The sequence below is a fragment of the Ceratotherium simum genome, chromosome 11 (genome assembly GCF_057802395.1).
Source record: "Ceratotherium simum simum isolate JZ-2026a chromosome 11, ASM5780239v1, whole genome shotgun sequence".
Classification (NCBI taxonomy): Eukaryota; Metazoa; Chordata; class Mammalia; order Perissodactyla; family Rhinocerotidae; genus Ceratotherium; species Ceratotherium simum.
The window spans coordinates 54,944,995-54,963,420 of record NC_141910.1 but is presented as its reverse complement, the minus strand read 5'-3'; the positions used below and the strand labels follow the sequence as shown (position 1 = coordinate 54,963,420).

The following is an 18,426-nucleotide window of genomic DNA, read 5'->3' as shown; positions in this document are numbered from 1 at the left end:
CCGACGCACCGCTTGGTAAGCCACACTGTGGCAGTGTCCCATATAAAGTAGAGGAAGATGGGCACAGATGTTAGCTCAGAGCCACTCTTCCTCAAGAAAAAAGGGGAAGATTTGCATTGGATGCTAGCTCAGGGCTAGTCCTCCTCACAAAAAAAAAAAAAAGAAAAAGAAAACCTTGCTATTTGTGACAACATGGATGGACCTTGAGGGCATTATGCTAAGTTAAATAAGTCAGACAAAGAAAGACAAACACTGTATGATTTCACTTATATGTGCAATCTATAAGAAAAACTCACGCTCATAGATACAGAGAACAGATTGGTAGTTGCCAGAGGCAAGGGGTGGAGGGATGTGCAAAATGGGTTAGGGGGTCAAAAGGCACAAACTTTCAATTATAAAATAAACAAATCATGGGGACACAATGTACAGTAGGCTGACTATAATTAATAACAGTATATTGTACATTTGAAAGTTGCTAAGAGAGTAAATCTTAAAAGTTATCACAAGAAAAAAAATTTTTTGTAACTATGTATGGTGATAGATGTTAACTAGACTGAATGTGGTGATCATTTCACAATATTATCCAAATATTGAATCATTATGTTGTACACCTGAAAATAACATGTCATTGACATCAATTATATCTCAATAAGTAAAATAATAAAGAAATAAAATAGTCAAACTCAAAAAAAAGAGACATTAGCAATATGAAATAAGAACCACAAATCATGAAAAAGAATGAATCAGATATATTAGGTATGGAAAATACAATAGCTAAAAAAATAACATAATAGATGGGATAAACATCTATTATAGATGTTTATCTATAGCTCTAGACAACAAATTAATGAGTAGAAATACAGATTGATAAACTCTTCTAAAAGGAAGCAGAGAAAGTCAGAGAAATTGAAGCATATGTGAGAAACATTAGGAGACAAAGAGGATAGAAGTAAATATGACAACATTCAGAAAAAGAGAAAAATAAAAACACAGGAAATACTTGGAGAAATAATAGCCTTCTGGTAATGGCAGACTAGTTAATTCTGATCACCTCTTCCTCTGAGTAAAAGCAGAAAAGATGGGAAACATTTTTTAAAATCTCCTTGAATGCAAAAGAGGACTAACAAGTGGGTTACCGAATGCAGGGGAGGTTGGAAGCCAAGGGAGGTGAGTATAATGGTTGAAACCATTTTTTCCATGCAAGAGATTTTCTGATTGCAGAGGCAGAAGCAAAAAGGCTGAAGTACAGAGTTACTCTTTGATAGTATTAAGGGGCTAAAAGAAAGACATGGAACACTGGACCTGCCAAAGGAGAAGGAATCCTGGTGAAACTACTCATTCCTACTTCATGACTTTGGGTTGAGAGCCCAAAGGCTGCACCTAAAAGTAATAGTGTCCAGAAGTCAACAGGTCCTCACATGAACTGAATCAGAAACTGAACTGAGGTGATTCTGGACTGTTAAGGTCTCTGGGCACCTGGCAGAAGCAAATACAAATCCTCTCTGAAGGCAAATGTTATCCTAGGCCTCAAATTATTTCTGCAAATGATTCTGCAATATGTCTGGTACATAATAAAAAATAAAAAATAATTTTGCAATGTAATATTTTGCACATACTAAAAAATAACAAGGCAAAAAGGAAATAAGACAACATAAATGAAAACCAGAAACAACAAATAGTACAAATAAAAAACACAGGGAATCCAGATATTGGATTATAAGCACAGATCTTATAATAACTATGCTTATTATACTTAAGGAATACCAGACAAGAATGACATGTCTGGCAGAGAACTGGAAACTGTCCCCCCAAAAAAGTCCACCATATATAAATTCTCAGACTGAAAAAAATCATTAAAAAATTAAGAACATGATGGGTTTAAAAGCAGATTAGACATAGGCGAAGAGAGAATAAGTAAATTGGAATATACATCACAAGAAATTATCCAGAATGAAGCCCAGAGAGGGAAACAGATGCCAAATTCACAAAGACGGTAAGGAAAATATTGAGTATACAGTAAGAAGGAATACTATACAGGTATTTAAAGTCTTGAAAAAGAAGAGAGGGCAGAAGCAAAATATGAAGGGAAAATGACTGAGAATTTAAAAAAATGGAGGAAGTATATCAAACCACATCCATAAAAAGTCCAATGAACTACAAGTGAGGTAAATACAAAGAAAATCACACCACAGCACATCATGGTAATATTACTGGGAAAAAAAAGAAAATCTTAAGAGTTATCAGAGGAAATTGACAGATTTACATCAAAGAAGGAAAAATTATATCTACAGTTGACTTCTCAACAGAAATAACAGAAGCTAAAAAATACTGGAATAACATTCCTAAAATGCTGGGAAAAAACCACTGTCAACCAAAAATCGTATGCCAAATGAAAATATTCTTAAAGTATGAAGGTGAAATTTTCAAAGAAAAACTAAGAGAACGTGTCACAATTTGACTTGCAGAAAGGAAATGCCAGAGGGTGTTCTTCAGGCAGAAAGAAAATAATTCCTGATAGAAGCCTGAAAATGCAGGAGAGGGCAAAAAACAACAAAACTAGTGTATTTAAAATCAAGCAGACATTATTTTTAAATTAATACATCCTGCTTGGTTTTAAATATATATAAAATAAAAATACACAACACTCAATGACATAAAAGTAACAAGGAGTAAATGAAATTAAAGTGTCCTACAGTCTTTGCATTACCTAGAAAGAGAATAATAATGCCAATTAATAACAGACTTTGAAAAATCAAGACTGCATACCATAATCTCTAGGATAAAGAGAGAGAGAGAGATGAAGGAAGAGCCTACAGATTAAAAGAATCTTAAGAGAATATCAGGGCCAGCCCCGTGGCTTAGCAATTAAGTGCGTGCGCTCTGCTACTGGCGGCCCGGGTTCGGATCCCGGGCGTGCATCAACGCACCGCTTCTCCGGCCATGCTGAGGCCACGTCCCACATACAGCAACTAGAAGGATGTGCAACTATGACACACAACTATCTACCGGGGCTTTGGGGAGGAAAAAGGAGGAGGATTGGCAATAGATGTTAGCTCAGAGCCGGTCTTCCTCAGCAAAAAGAGGAGGATTAGCACGGATGTTAGCTCAGCTGATCTTCCTCACAAAAAAAGAAGAAAGAAAGAAAGAAATTATGAAATACAAAGGCCAGAAAAGATCAATTAAAATAAATAACTAGGTATTAAAGGAACTCTCCTGTCTAAGTAATAAAGTGGCCAATCAATAAAAAGACTACTATCTGAAATATTTAACAACAAAATGCCCTGATTTTCAAAAATAAAATTCTGACAACCAGATCCTTTCTTTTTTCCAGTAAATAAAAGCCAATTTCAAATTTCCGGAGAGCTAAATAAACTCTTATAATGTAAAAATTTCAAGGTTACTAAAGATGTGACAATTTATTCTTATGCCCACAGTCAAAGTTTTAAACAACATATGACTTGAGAATTACCAAACTCACCACCGACATACTTCATTCCTCATTCTCCTTAACTCACGCACTCTTTTGTTTTTCCTCGTTCTCTTTAGTGAGCCCTTCCACTGAGCTGTCTTCATCTGCTTGACTGTCCACTTCTCCTTTGTCTCTTTCTGCATGTGTCCAGCTTTCTTGGAATATGTCCCAGGACACTCTGTACCTTCTGCTCCTAAGTCTGATCCTCCCATTCTCCTTTTTGCCATCTCTTCACTCTTCCCTCTCCTCCCTTCTTTAGCCATAGTCTTTAACTTATTTGATATAATTATGGAAGAAAATTTTAAAATCTTCATCATTTTTAGACAGTAAGATGATTTTTATTTCTGACTTAAGAAATATCGTTTCTTGAATTAATTCGTGTTGTGCAACCCTGAATTGATTTACTGAGTCAGTGTCACGATAAGGTGCTTGCTGCTTACTCACCACAGCATAATGGTTTTCACTAAGGTTTTTGGATCAAAACAGTGATTCTTTGGACAGTATAAAATTAACCTTATAGATTCATTAATCTAAATTGCTAAAAAATGGCATTAGAATTCTGAGACTTACGTCTCATATTCCCTTATTTTAAAATTCAAATTTCTTGAAATAATTTCCTATTAAATGGATGGAATATCTACTTTGATAACATTATTAAAATGTTGTGAATTTAGTGAGTGCCAATGTTATAACTTGGCTTTCACACTTGTATAGTTTTACTATTAACTCAGAGAATCCTCAGTATAATAAAGTATAACTAATAGCATTCTACAGATGTATGAACTCAAAGTAGGTCTACAGAGAGGAAAAAAAGAGCAGAGAGAATTAACCCATCCAAATCAGATGGTCGATAATACAGCAGGGATTAGAAATCTGAACTTTTGGTTCCTGGAATATAACCATTATCCTCTGTGCTTCTATCACTTAGGATTTCTTTTTTGTTTTTTATAATACCAACTTAATGCTCCATGAATACAAATATAGCAACTCATTTCCATTGTAGTTTGGAGTATATTTAAATAGTTTTCTTCCATTGTTGTGAGGTCTACCAGACAATGTTCTGCACTGAAAAAAAATAAAATAGGCTCCTAAACACACATAAGAAGAAAACAAGATACTACAGTCCAGGGGCATTTACTGTTATACAGTAAAGAAAGGTTAGCTTTAAAAGCCAAATAGAAACCATAGAAACCCTCATAACCAAGTTTACAACTTAGCTATATTTCTCTGGATAGAGAACAGCTATGTTAAGGTACCTATAATTTTACCAAATGATATGTCTCAAGTGTTGTGATTCTCCATAATGTTACAGAGCTTAATATGTGACATGCCTAGGACAGTAAGTCACTCTGGCATTTAACCAGTCTTTAGAAGAGACTTACACTGAATAATTTCCCTTTTAACTGTGATTCTAAGTTGACAACTGTGAGCAAGGCAGTGGAAGAAGGATGATTTAGGCAAAACATTCTTAAAATGAAGTAAGCATGTAAGGTACTAGCCTGTCGTATGCAGCAATCATAAAGTTGAGGAGGAGGCTGATGGACTGTTCCACGTTGATTTGGTGAGTAGAAGGAAGGCGCTTGTTCAGCTGGTAGTAGATGGATGAGATGACAGTTTCGAGGCGGGACACGCTGATCTCAGTGGTGTGGTCCAGTGTATTAAGGCCATTGTCTCGAAAGGCTTCAATCATGTTCCAGATATCAACAAGATGGACTAAAACACAAAGAAAATAAACTGTCAACAATTTAAAAGTTTTAATTCATCAGAAAGATATAAGAACTTTACATTTATTTACATCTAATAGAATAGTGGAGGGTGGCAAAATATGTCACCCCAAAATACGCCACTTTGGCATATGGATTATTTTGAGCTAAAAGACACCTAAAAAACAGCAGGTGCCAAGAAGGGCATTCTGAACTCTTTTCTTCTGAAAGCAGGAAATAAAACTCCCATGTGAAAGATGCCCTCTCTATTCCAGGGAGAAAGAAACATTCTTATCACCAGAGACAGTAAATCAAGGCCAAGAGACACCTGTACAGCCTTGTTAAAATAACTCTTGAGTTATCTTCCTTTAGTCACTCCATATATTTTAGTCACTTTTCCTCAATTGCTACTCTTTGTTCCCTAGTATATAAGCACTCAGCCCTAGTCATTTCCTTGGGTTTTCATTTTCCTATGGGTGCTCCTCTAGACATGTAAAAACCTATATGCTTTCTCCTGTTAATCTGTCCTGTGTCAATTTAATTTTCAGGCCCAACCAGAGACCCTAAGAGGGCAGAGGTAAAGTTTTGCCTCCCCTACAACAGCCTCAAAAATATATAATGCAAAATTTAACAGAAACTCAAAGAGACAAATTCACAAGCTTAGTAGGAGATATTAACAGACCTCTCTTAGTAAGTGACAGAGCAAACATACAAAAAAATAAGTACAGGGCCGGCTCCGTGGCTTAGCGGTTAAGTGCGCGCGCTCTGATGCTGGCGGCCCGGGTTCGGATCCCGGGCGCGCCCCAAGGCACCGCTTCTCTGTCCAGCGCGGGGCCGAGTCCCACGTACAGCAACTAGAAGGATGTGAACCTATGACATACAACTATCTGCTGGGGCTTTGGGGGGAAAAAAATGAATAAATAAAATCTTTAAAAAAAAAAAAAAAAAAAAAATAAGTACAGACATACACAATCAAACTTTATGAAACATAAAGTAGGCAAAATCATATAAACCATGCTATCTGATCAAAATAAAATTAAGTTGGAAATCATTATCAAAAAGACAACTTTTTAAATAAATCTTATCTTTTTTTATTTTTTTACTTTTTATTTATTTATTTTTTGCCCAAAAGCCCCAGTTGATAGTTCTATGTGATAGCTGCACATCCTTCTAGTTGCTGTATGTGGGACACAGCCTCAGCATGGCCAGAGAAGTGGTGCATCGGTGCGCGCCCGGGATCCGAACCTGGGGCCGCCAGCAGCAGAGCGCACACACTTAACCGCTAAGCCACGGGGCGGGCCCTAAATCTTATCTTTAGAAATGAAGAAACACACTAGGAGACTTCCTGCTAAAGGGTATCTACAAAAAACTGCAGCAAACATATTACTTAATAGTAAAATGTTGAAAGCCTTTCCTCTGATATTGGAAATGAGATAAGAAATGCCCACTATCATCATTTCTATTGTACTTGAGGTCCTAACCAATATAAATATGCAGTAATTATTGGTATAAGTATTGGAAATGAAGAAATATAACTGTCATTATTCAGAAATGACAAAATTATACACATAGAAAATCATAAAAATTATACAGATAAATTACTAAAATTAATATTTCAGTCTAGAATGATTGCTAGATACAAGTCAAGATATAAAAGTCTCTGTATTTCTATATACCAGTAACAGACAATGAAATTTTAAAATACTATTTATAATAGTATCATAAATCATCAAAGACTTAGGAATAAATCCAATGAAGGATGTGTAACATTTCTACAAAAAAAATCTGTAATTGGTAGAAATTAAAGTCCTAAATAAATAGAAGGACATACCATGTTCACAGGAGGAAATCTCAATATCAGAAATATGTCAATTCTCCCCAATCTGACCTACAGATTCAGTGCAGTCCAAACAAAATCCCACAGGGCTATACATTACAAGGATGAATTTTACTATATGTAAATTATACTTAAAAAAAGAAATGAAGGAAAAAATTCCAGCAGAGTTCTTGTTTTATTTTGTTTTTAATAGAAATCCACAAGTAGATTCTAAAATTTACATAAAAAGAAATGTAAAAAGGCCAAGAATGTCCTAGACGATCTTTAAAAAGAAAAACGGAACATAGTAGGAAGACTTGTACTACCTGATAACAAGACTTATCATAAAGCTATAACAGTGTTACTGGTACAAGGATAAACAAACAGACCAATGGAACACGAGAGTCCAAAAGCAGATCTTCTCACGTATGGACACTGCTGAGAACATTCTTATACATTTCCCCTAATGAACACGCGGAAAAGATTTTTTCGCAGCAAAGAAAAAGAATGGTCTTTTCAATTAACAGTGTAGGGACAACTGAACATATATATGGAAAAAATTGAAATTTGACTCCTACTTATACTGTACACCCTCAAAAATTTTTCAGGTGGATTGAAGAATCATATGTGACAAAATAAAACTTACAGACCAATGTATCTTTTACTTTACATTACTAATGCCACTAGCCTGGTTCAGACTCTCAACTCTCCACACACCGACTATGGTCTCCCAAGAAAAATTACAGCAAGAATTATAAAAACAGTAGTTGCTCTAGGACAGTGATGTTCAAACTTCTTGACCAAAACCCACAGGAATATATTTAAATCAACACACATACCCCCCTAGATATATAAAATACAAAAGTTTCACAAAATACTTTTTAGCCTTACCACATAAGCTGCATTTTGATTTTTTCCCCCTCTATTACATGATTTAAATTCTGGCTACAGCCCTTCAAAACGATTTCACAAACCATTAATGGGTCACAACCCATAATTTGAAAAACAATGCTTTGGGACACCAGAGAAGAAATATGACTTCAGTCTAGGATGGCATGGTAAATTCTTGAGAGAGAATTTTAAGCGAGGATTTTTTAGTAAGACTTTACAAGTAGGGTAGAAGTATTTAGATGTAAAGTGACTTGCCCAAGGTCACGTGTTAATAATAAATGGCAAAACCAAGACTAAAACTGAGATTTTTCCCATTCTAAGGCTAATGCTCTTTCCATTACACGGAACAGTTTTTCTTTAACACACACACACAAGAAAAGCACAATAATTCTGTCCTAAGTTAGTTCATCAGCATGGAAATTAAGAGAAGAATGATTTTATATGCATATGTGTGTGTGTGTGTGTGTGTGCATAGACACACACACACACATATTTACTTATTTTATAGGTAGCAATTGCTTAAAGAAAAGGTTGATTCATGTTATATTAAGTTTAATCAAGTAAGTTAATCTTATTATACCTTTATCAAAATTTTAACGTTTTTCTTTTCCTCCAGAAGCTAAATTATATTAATTTCGTACAAAACTTTTCATTAAAAAAGTGACAAGGAGGGGCCGGCCCGGTGGCGCAAGCGGTTGGGTGCGCGTGCTCTGCTGCAGCAGCCCGGGGTTTGCCGGTTCGATCCCGGGCACGCACCGATGCACGGCTTGTCAAGCCATGCTGTGGCGGCGTCCCATATAAAGTGGAGGAAGATGGGCACGGATGTTAGCCTAGGGCCAGGCTTCCTCAGCCAAAAAAGAGGAGGATTGGCAGATGTTAGCTCGGGGCCGATCTTCCTCACAAAAAAAAAAAAAAAGTGACAAGGAGAAATCAATTCTCCCATTTAAAAAACATTAATACTATGCCAGTCTCAAAACTAGTTACATTATTGAGTTTGTTAAATACTTTGAGGAACACAGAGTAAACTAACAAGTTCTTTCCATTACAAAGCTTATATTCTGATAAATACTTAAGACAAAAATAATTCAATTAACATTACAATATGACCAAAAGATATTTCTATCTTTTATTTTATATTATCAAGAGCTCTATCCAGCTATCACAGAAATGAGTAGAAATGACTTACGGTTGCATCGTTTTTGTACAAATCGTAATTTGCAAGCTGTTCTATAAGTTGATAGTCGTATGACATCAAAATTCTGAGCACCTGAAAAAAGGGCAAATAAAAAGTTCAAGTGGATTTACCATTTAATTTCTAAATACTGGGAAGTGGCTCTATTCCACTGTGTTGACACAGTCTATAAATAACATGTCAACCCCGCCTTCTGACAAAACACAAAGTGGGGGAAAAGGGTTAGGCACACTTTCTGCGTGCCCACTCCATGCTAAGCACAGTGCCAGTAATTCTGCCTACATTATCCTGTCTGCTAGGCTAAGAAAACTCTGAGAGGAGGAACACTCATGACATGAGTGAATGAACTACATATATTAGGAAGGGAGGCAAAATGGTATAGTGAGAAAGACCCTAGCTAGAGTCAAGAGAGCTAAATTCCAGCCCCAGGCTGATCACCAACCATAGAACACGACTCTGGCCACGTTACGTACCTCTTCTCAGCCTCAGAGGCCTCATCTGTAAAATGAGGGAACTAGACTAGCTGATCTCTAAGGTCCCCTTCCAGGTCTTTTTCCAAAAATGGCCGCAACAGTATTTCCAGACCAGTATTTTATGTGCTTCTAGTTCACTGTCCCTCCTCATCAAGAATTAAAGATACTTCCCTCTATTTGCATCCAAGCAGGACATTGCAACTGCTTCAATGAATAGAATGTGCAGAAGTGACACTGCACAATTTCTAAAGATAGGTGATAAAAGATGATACAGTTGTCCCTGCTCTCTCTCTCTCAGGATGCTTGCCCTTGGAACCCAGATGCCATGTTGCAAGGAAGCCCAAACTAGCTGATGCGGAGAAGCCACAAAGAGAGGCTCATATGCAGAGGAACTGAGTCCATCAGCCAAAAGACAGCATCAATCTCCAAACATGTAAGTGAACAAGTCTTCAAATGATTCCAGCCCTGTGCATTCAAGTCTTCCAGCTGAGACTTCAAACATCATGAAGCAAAGTCAAGACATCAGCACTGGATACTCTTCTAACTATAGACCCCAAAATGCATAAACAAAATAAATGATTGGTTGAGGGTAAGTGATATACAGCCATAGTAGCTAGAACAAATCCTAAAACTACACGAGTCTATAAATCAAACTTTGTTCTCATTTCAAAATTTGCTGTAAACCAAGTCTCCTTGAATTTTAAGGGCACTTCAGAGAGCTTTGGCCCCCAAGGTAAGCCTTTTATTTCATCTAGGCTGCCTTTATAAGACCTGGCAGCGACTTCTGACTCAACAAAGGGAAAGTGAACTGGCACAAATTACCTTCTACCAATATTTACAGGCATCTCTCATTTCTGCTCACTTCACAGTAGAGGAAAAAAGGGAAGGATTTTTTTCAGGTTTTGGTGAAAGTAATATTTATTGACCAAAAAGTAAAGCAAAAGTTTCTCTTACTCTCACTTCCATCAACCTTTACCTTGATGTCACAACTAAAATTATTTCCTCCATCCCCTGGTTCTCACAAAATTTCTATCCTTCTATATATAAACTACACAGTCCTATTTTCTTTCGTTAATATAAGAGTTTTATTGAAATATAACTCACATACCATACAATTCACTCATTTAAAGTGCACAATTCAATGGTGCACAACATGAGTCTACAAATCAAACTTTGTTCTCATTTCAAAACTTGCTGTAAACAAGTCCTTACAGAGTTGTGCAACCACCACCACAATCAAGTTTAGAACATTTTCATTATCTCGAAAAGAAACCTCTTCCCCTTAGCAGTCACTGTGCCCATTTTTTAATTGAGTTATTTGTGTTTTTATTATTAGGTTGTAAGAGTTCATTATATATTATAGATACAAGTCCCTTATAAGACACACGATTTGCAAATATTTTCTCCCATTCTGTGGGTAGTCATTTCACTTTCTTGGTTATATCCACTGAAGCACAAAAGTTATTAATTTTGAATAAATTCAATTTATCTATTTGTTCTTTTGTCACTTGTGCTTTTGATGTCATATCCAAGAAGGCTTTGCCTAATCCAAGGTCATGAGGATTTATACCTATGTTTTCTTCCAAGAGTTTTACAGTTCTAGCTCTTACATTTAGACCTATGATCCATTTAGAGTTAATTTACTATATAGTGTGAGGTATGGGTTCAAATTCATTCTTTTGCATGTGGATATCCACTTGTCCCAGCACCACTTGTTCAAAAGACTACTCTTTCCTCTTCAAATGGTCTTGGCACTGTTGTGAAAAAATCAAGTGACCATAGACATATGGGTTTAATTCTAGACTTTCAATTCTGTCCCATTGATAATATGTCTGTCCTTATGCCAATACCATACAATCTGGATTATTGTAGCTTTGTAGTAAATTCCCAATTCTCAAATTGGGAAGTGTGAGTCTTCCAACTTTGTTCTTCTCTTTCAAGACTGTTTTAGCTATTCTGGGGGCCCTTGAATTTCTTTATGAATTTTTAGGATCAGCCCACCCATTTCTGCAAAGAAGCCAGTTTTAATGAGAATTGCATTGAGTCTGTGGATCAATTTAGGAATATTGCTATCTTAATGTTAAATCTTTTGATCTTTTAACACAGGATGTCTCTCCATTTATTTGTCTTCCTTAATTTCTTTCAACAATGTTTTGTAGTTTTCGGAGTATCAGTTTTACAATTCTTTGTTAAATTTATTCAGTCCTATTTTCTTTTACTCATTTAGTTTCTTAATATGTTATAGCAATGTAAATATTTTAATTATAACCATTAAATATTAATTATTCAAAAATAAAATCAATGGTTTTAAGAAAGAATTCTGACAACTGTTGTGGCACGTGGATTGGAAGAATAAACATAGTTAAAATGTCTACATTACCTAAAGCAATCTACAGATTCAATGCAATCCCAATCAGAATCCCAATGACATTCTTCACAGAAATAGAAAAAAGAATACTAAAATTTATATGGGGCAACAAAAGACCCCGAATAGCTAAAGAAATCCTAAAGAAAAAGAACGAAGCAGGAGGCATCACAATTCCTGACTTCAAAACATACTACAAAGCAAGAGTAATCAAAACAGCATGGTACTGGTACAAAAACAGACACACAGATCAATGGAACAGAACTGAAAGCCCAGAAATAAAACCACACATATACGGACAGCTAATTTTCGACAAAGGTGCTAAGAACATGCAATGGAGAAAGGAAAGTCTCTTCAATAAATGGTGTTGGGAAAACTGGACAGCCACATGCAAAAGAATGAAAGTGGACCATGTGCTATCGCCATTCACAAAAATTAACTCAAAATGGATCAAAGACCTGAAGGTGAGACCTGAAACTATAAAACTCATAGAAGAAAATATAGGCAACACACTATTTGACATTGGTTTTAAAGGAATCTTTTCAGATGACATGCCTACCCAGACTAGGGAAACTAAAGAAAAAATAAACAAGTGGGACTTTATCAGATTAAAGAGCTTTTATAAGACAAATGAAACCAGAATCAAGATGAATAAACAACCAACCAGCTGGGAGAGAATATTTGCAAAACATACATCTGACAAGGGGCTGATCTCCATAATATATAAAGAACTCACACAATTGAACAACAAAAAAACAAACAACCCGATCAAAAAATGGGCAGAGGAAATGAACAGACACTTCTCCAAGGAAGATATACAGATGGCCAATAGGCACATGAAAAGATGCTCAACATCACTAATCTTCAGGGAAATGCAAATCAAAACAACACTAAGATACCACCTCATGCCTGTTAGAATGGCTATAATCACCAAGACAAAAAACAACAAATGTTGGAGAGGATGTGGAGAAACAGGAACCCTCATACACAGCTGGTGGGAATGCAAATTGGTGCAGCCTCTATGGAAAACGGTATGGAGATTCCTCAAAGAATTAAAAATAGAGATGCCCTATGATCCAGCCATCCCACTACTGGGAATCTATCCAACGCACCTGAAATCAACAATCCAAAGAGGCTTATGCACCCCTATGTTCACTGCAGCATTATTCACCATAGCCAAGAAGTGGAAGCAACCTAAGTGTCCCTTGACTGACGATTGGATTAAGAAAATGTGGTATATATATACAATGGAATACTACTCAGCCATAAAAAAAGACAAAATCGTCCCATTTGCAACAACATGGATGGGCCTGGAGCGTATTATGTTAAGTGAAATAAGCCAGAAAGAGAAAGACAAACACTGTATGATCTCACTCATATGTGAAATATAAACCAACACATGGACAGAGAAAACTGGACTGTGGTTACCAGGGCAGTGGGGGTGGGGGGTGGGCACAAGGGGTGAAGGGAGTCATATATGCGGTGATGGACAAAGAAAAATGTACAACCCAAAATTTCACAAAGTTAGAAACCATTAAAACATCAATTAAAAAAAAAAAACCTGCCATTAAATCACTGCAGGTAATTTTAATATCTAAACATTTATTTTTATAAAATATTTTTATGAGAAATACTGAGAAAACTAATGTGAACAGCTGGGAACGTTCTACCCCTAACAACCAAAGAGAAAGATTACTGATCTGACTGATCAGATTGCAGGGCATTTATTAGGGCATGTTTGCTAGTGAAGAAGTAACTACAGGAAAAAGTCAGTGCACCTGGTGTCACTCGCTCTCTTCAGACTCTCTCTCCAGTGCAATTAGAGTCAGATCTGGGTACTGCAAAACGAAACAGAACAGATATCACACAAGTCCAAAGCTAACCAGTTTAGGAAAATGGGAAACTCCACATGCTTCAGCCCAGTTTGCCAGAAATCTCTACACTGAAGTGTCAGGTAGTAGTCAAGAATCAAGCATCACTCTGCTTTCCTTTGCCATCGTTCCTTGTGAAAATACATCCCCCTAAACTCAGTGGAAAGAAAGGTAGCGACAGCAGAGGGATGGCACAGGATTCAGAAATTCTAGGGAGCCCTGGCCATAATATCATTTTAAAAATCTAATAGTCCAAATCCAAAAATAATTTCTAAAAGTTAAGATATAATCAATAACCTTAAAACATTATCAAAATCTTATTGTCCCAACATTCAACCAATTAGGTTCTGAAACTTCTCATATGCTTCTTCTGAAACAGTCATCTTTCCTGGTTTCTATAAGGAAAATCCTCATACACTGCCTCTTAAGAATAGCCTTCACTTTTTAAATACTTCCCTTATGTGTCACGTTGATTCTCTGATCAGAAAATATGGTAGTTTGGGACACAAAAAACAGAACAGAAAGACCTCAGTGAAGAAACTGAAATGATTATATTATCCCTTTGGGGATTCTAAATGAAAAATTATTCCTCTTCACTTCATTATCATTCATTTCAAGAATATTTCATTATAAGAAATACAGTAAAATGTCATTTTAATACTAATGTCAGACAATATGTTTCAAGCTCATCAAGAAATGGTGCAAAGGGTCCTAATTAAATACCCAGGCAGAAATCTGGCCCCAGTTAGAGAGCCCAGTGAAGCTCCTGAACAGACAGGGGACAATATGAGGACACCGGGTACCCAAGAGGTACAGGAAAAAGATGGGGACAGGATAAGAAAGGATTAAACCTTCTTTCTACATTATGGCTCACCGCATTCACGAGAATGAGACGTGAATGTTCTATAGTATAACCAAATCCCAAAGAAAGCAAAGAGTCAAATGGAAGGGCTTTATTGTATCTGCCTGTATCAGAAGCTTGTATCAAAGTATCCGGGGAGGAACCGAGAATCTTCATTCTAGAGAGTCTTACAATCAAGGTACCTTTGGAAAACACAAGACTCATGCACATTTCAAATTTTATCTCACACCCAACTCCAATCACTCTGGAGCAAATATAATTAGCCAAACATGCCAAGCCCTCTCATCTCCGGGCCTTTGGAAGTGCTACTTACTGCTGCAGCGCTTCCTTCACCACATCACTGGGCTGATTCAGCCTAGACATCACTTCCTCCCAGATCCCTTCCTGGAACCCCCGTGCTTCCCCCATCCTGGTTCCCACTGCCCTATCATTTCTTATTTCCATTTCCAGGAAACTAAGTTTCATGAAAGCAGACACCATTTTATTGTTGTGTTGTTCACTATTATACACCCAAAACTAGGACATAATAAAACTAGTACCTGAAATATGTATTGAACAAATAAATAACTGAAAATTAGGAAGTTCTGTGTTGCTGGTATAAAAGACTCTGATCTGCTTTCTCCCAAAAATATACCGAGTAAAGTCAAAGGTTAGATAATGACACAGTTGTGGACATTAGCAAGGAAAGGCTGATAGAGGGAGATGATAAAAGTAGTGGGGAAGCCAACTCCTTTTCCTATGTAAACATGCTGATGCTTTTAGCCTTCTTCAGGTAGGGTAGAGGATTCCAAACTGTGTACTAGGGAGTAATACAACTTGGTGGAGATGCTTGACAGACCCATGGGAGGTGTAAGGAAGTAAATGTACTTTGTTGAAAAAGTAATCTAACTGAGGTGATGATGAGGAGAGAAGGAGAAAGCGGAGAAGAGATTACAAATCTAATAAATGTAAATATGATAACATTTCTGAATTGTCCGAAAACTTTTACGAGCATTTCTAATAAGAAAAAAAGAACACTTTTCAAAAGAATATTAGTCTGAATAAGTAACGAATATAAACATAAAATGACTTCCTTATTTTTTTCTTGGCAATACAATTAGAAACCCAGGGAATCAGAGATGAAGCCAGAGGTCCCAGCAGAGAGGAAGGTACAAAGAAAATCAAGACCACTGAAGGGCGACTCTCCCAATAGTGAACTAGGAAAAAAAGAGAAAAAAAAACACAAAGGGAAATGGTAGGGACACATGCCTGGCTCCACATAGATTTAGATTAAAATTTTCAAAAATAATGGCAAGCAAAGAAAGTGATAACCAAATAGGTTGGATAAAACAAAAATTGATTACACAAAATAATAATAAAGCTTCATTTGTGGAGTTAAAAAATACTAAAAATAGCATATAGTTCATAAAGGAGGTACTCTAAAACATTCTAATATTCTTGTATTACTTTCAACAAAGTTATAAATATTGATAAGCTTTGGATTTCATTTTAATTGAGGTTAAAATTTCTAGGGTAGGCACAAAAAGAACAGAAAAAGAAGATACAACTCACAGCCAAGTAAAGGGAAAAAGTGGAATGGAAGGAAGGAAGCTTCATTCATCTAAGAGAACGCAAGAAAGGAGGGAAAAAACAGAAAAGAAAAATCAAAGCAGAAAATAAGATGAACAAAAAAATGAAACATATCAGTATTCATAAAAAAGATTAAACAGAATAAAGTCTTCAATGCAAAAGCAAAGACTGTTAGTCACATTGGTTTTTTTTTTTAAATAATCTAACATGCTGTTTACAGGAGATACACATAAAACTTAAGGATACAGAAAGTTTTTTAAAAGAATGCAGGTAAATACTGTACTATGCATGCTAACCAAAAAAAGCTAGTACAGCTATATTAATATATAACAAGAGACTTCAAAGCAAAAAAGTATTACTTGAAAAAGTACATAACTACTACAAAAAGTATTACGTAATGACAAAATATTCAATTTCCTAGGTAGATATAACATTTTTTTTTTTTAAAGATTTTATTTATTTATTTTTTCCCCCCAAAGCCCCAGTAGATAGCTGTGTGTCACAGCTGCACATCCTTCTAGTTGCTGTATGTGGGACGCGGCCTCAGCATGGCCAGAGAAGCAGCGCGTCGGTGCGAGCCCGGGATCCGAACCCGGGTCGCCAGCAGTGGAGCACGCTCACTTAACCACTAAGCCACGGGGCCGGCCCTAGATATAACATTTTAATGTACACGCATCTAAGAACAACAGCTTCTAAACACTGACAGAACTAAAGGGAAAAAATTTAAAATCTATGATCAAAGCAGAGATTTTTAACATCTTTCAGTAATTAAGCAGTCAAATCAGCAAGGACAAAAAAGATTTAAACAGAACATGTAATAAGCTTGATCTAAATAATGCAGAAATCATACACATTATTTTCAAGCACTCATGGAATATATTAGAAAAATATATAACAAAAATTGCCAACAAATTCAAAGATTCTAGAATCCTTCATTCCCTGATCTATAACCCAATTAAGCTACAAAATTTTAAAGTCATTTATTTGCAAATTTAAAAGGATACTTTTAAATAATTCATAACAGAAATTAGAAAACATAGAGAACTGACAATGAAAATAGTATATACCAGAACACATGGAATGCAAAAATAGAAACTCACAGGAAAGTTTATTAAAAGTGTTTACATAAGAAAGAAAAAAAGTCTGAAAATAAATGGCCTAAGTAACCCAATATAAGAAGTTAAAAAAAGAACAATAGAATCACCTAAAGTAGAATGAAGAAAATAATAAATATAATAGCACAAAATAATGAGGTAGGAAACAAAGACACATGGAGAGGACCGATAAAGCCAAAAGTTCCTTGAAAAGACCAATAATATTGACAAAATTTTGAAAAAGAAAAAATAAAATCAGAATCTGTGAGCATGGAGGCCTGGAGCCAAGTATTTTGTAGACTCATTCAGCTTTTTATTTTAGCACCAGAGTTGAGAACTACTGTTCTACCTTATCACCTTTCATTTTTCTTAGTAATTTTAGATCATGTAAGAATCGTAAACTCCCAAATTATTTCCATATAATTTATTCCACTCTTCCTTTAATAAATATTTATCGAGTTACTGGAGCTACCAAGATAGACACAATCCTTACTCTCACAGTGCTTAGAGTCTAGAAGAGAAAATATTAAGAAAAGAAAGCATAAACAAATTTCATCACTGTTCATGATAGGAAATTAAAGATACTATCTAAAAATAGAATGGATTAAGAATATTATAAAGGTAATATAAGATAAAAATACAACCTATCTAAATAATTAAATTATTATGATTGGGCCGGCCCCGTGGCTTAGCGGTTAGGCGCGCGCGCTCCGCTGCTGGCGGCCCGGGTTCGGATCCCAGGCGCACACCGCTTCTCCGGCCATGTTGGGGCCGCGTCCCACGTGCAGCAACTGGAAGGATGTGCAGCTATGACATACAGCTATCTACTGGGGCTTAGGGGGGAAAAAAATAAATAAATAAAATCTTAAAAAAAAAAAAAAATTATTATGATTGCTTTCATGCTACAACAGCAGAGTTGAGTAGCTGTGACAGAGAACTCATCATATGGCCTGCAAATCCTAAAATATTAACTTTCCGGCCCTTTAAGAAAAAGATTGCTGGCCCCACCCCTCCATTAACACAGCAAAGGAGAAATACATTCATCCCAAGAGAAGAAGAAAACATCTGATAAAATTCAGTACTTTCATGAAAATTATAGTAATAACTCTTGGTAAATTAGA

The 18,426-nt window shown here is 36.0% G+C and overlaps 1 protein-coding gene across 9 annotated transcripts in view; it reads right to left on the bottom strand.

The window, feature by feature from the left end:
• DTNB (dystrobrevin beta) overlaps window positions 1–18,426 on the bottom strand; it is a 253,246-nt gene that overhangs the window by 204,176 nt on the left and 30,644 nt on the right. For all 9 annotated transcript variants that reach the window (XR_015553675.1, XM_014781904.2, XM_087437043.1 and 6 more), the window contains 2 exons: window positions 9,066–9,146; window positions 4,969–5,182 (listed from right to left, as the gene is read on the bottom strand). Coding sequence is in view for 8 of the 9 variants with exons in the window: in XM_014781904.2 (XP_014637390.1) it covers window positions 4,969–5,182; window positions 9,066–9,146 (295 nt within the window). In the remaining variant the exon portion in view is untranslated. The remainder of the gene's footprint in view (window positions 1–4,968; window positions 5,183–9,065; window positions 9,147–18,426) is intronic.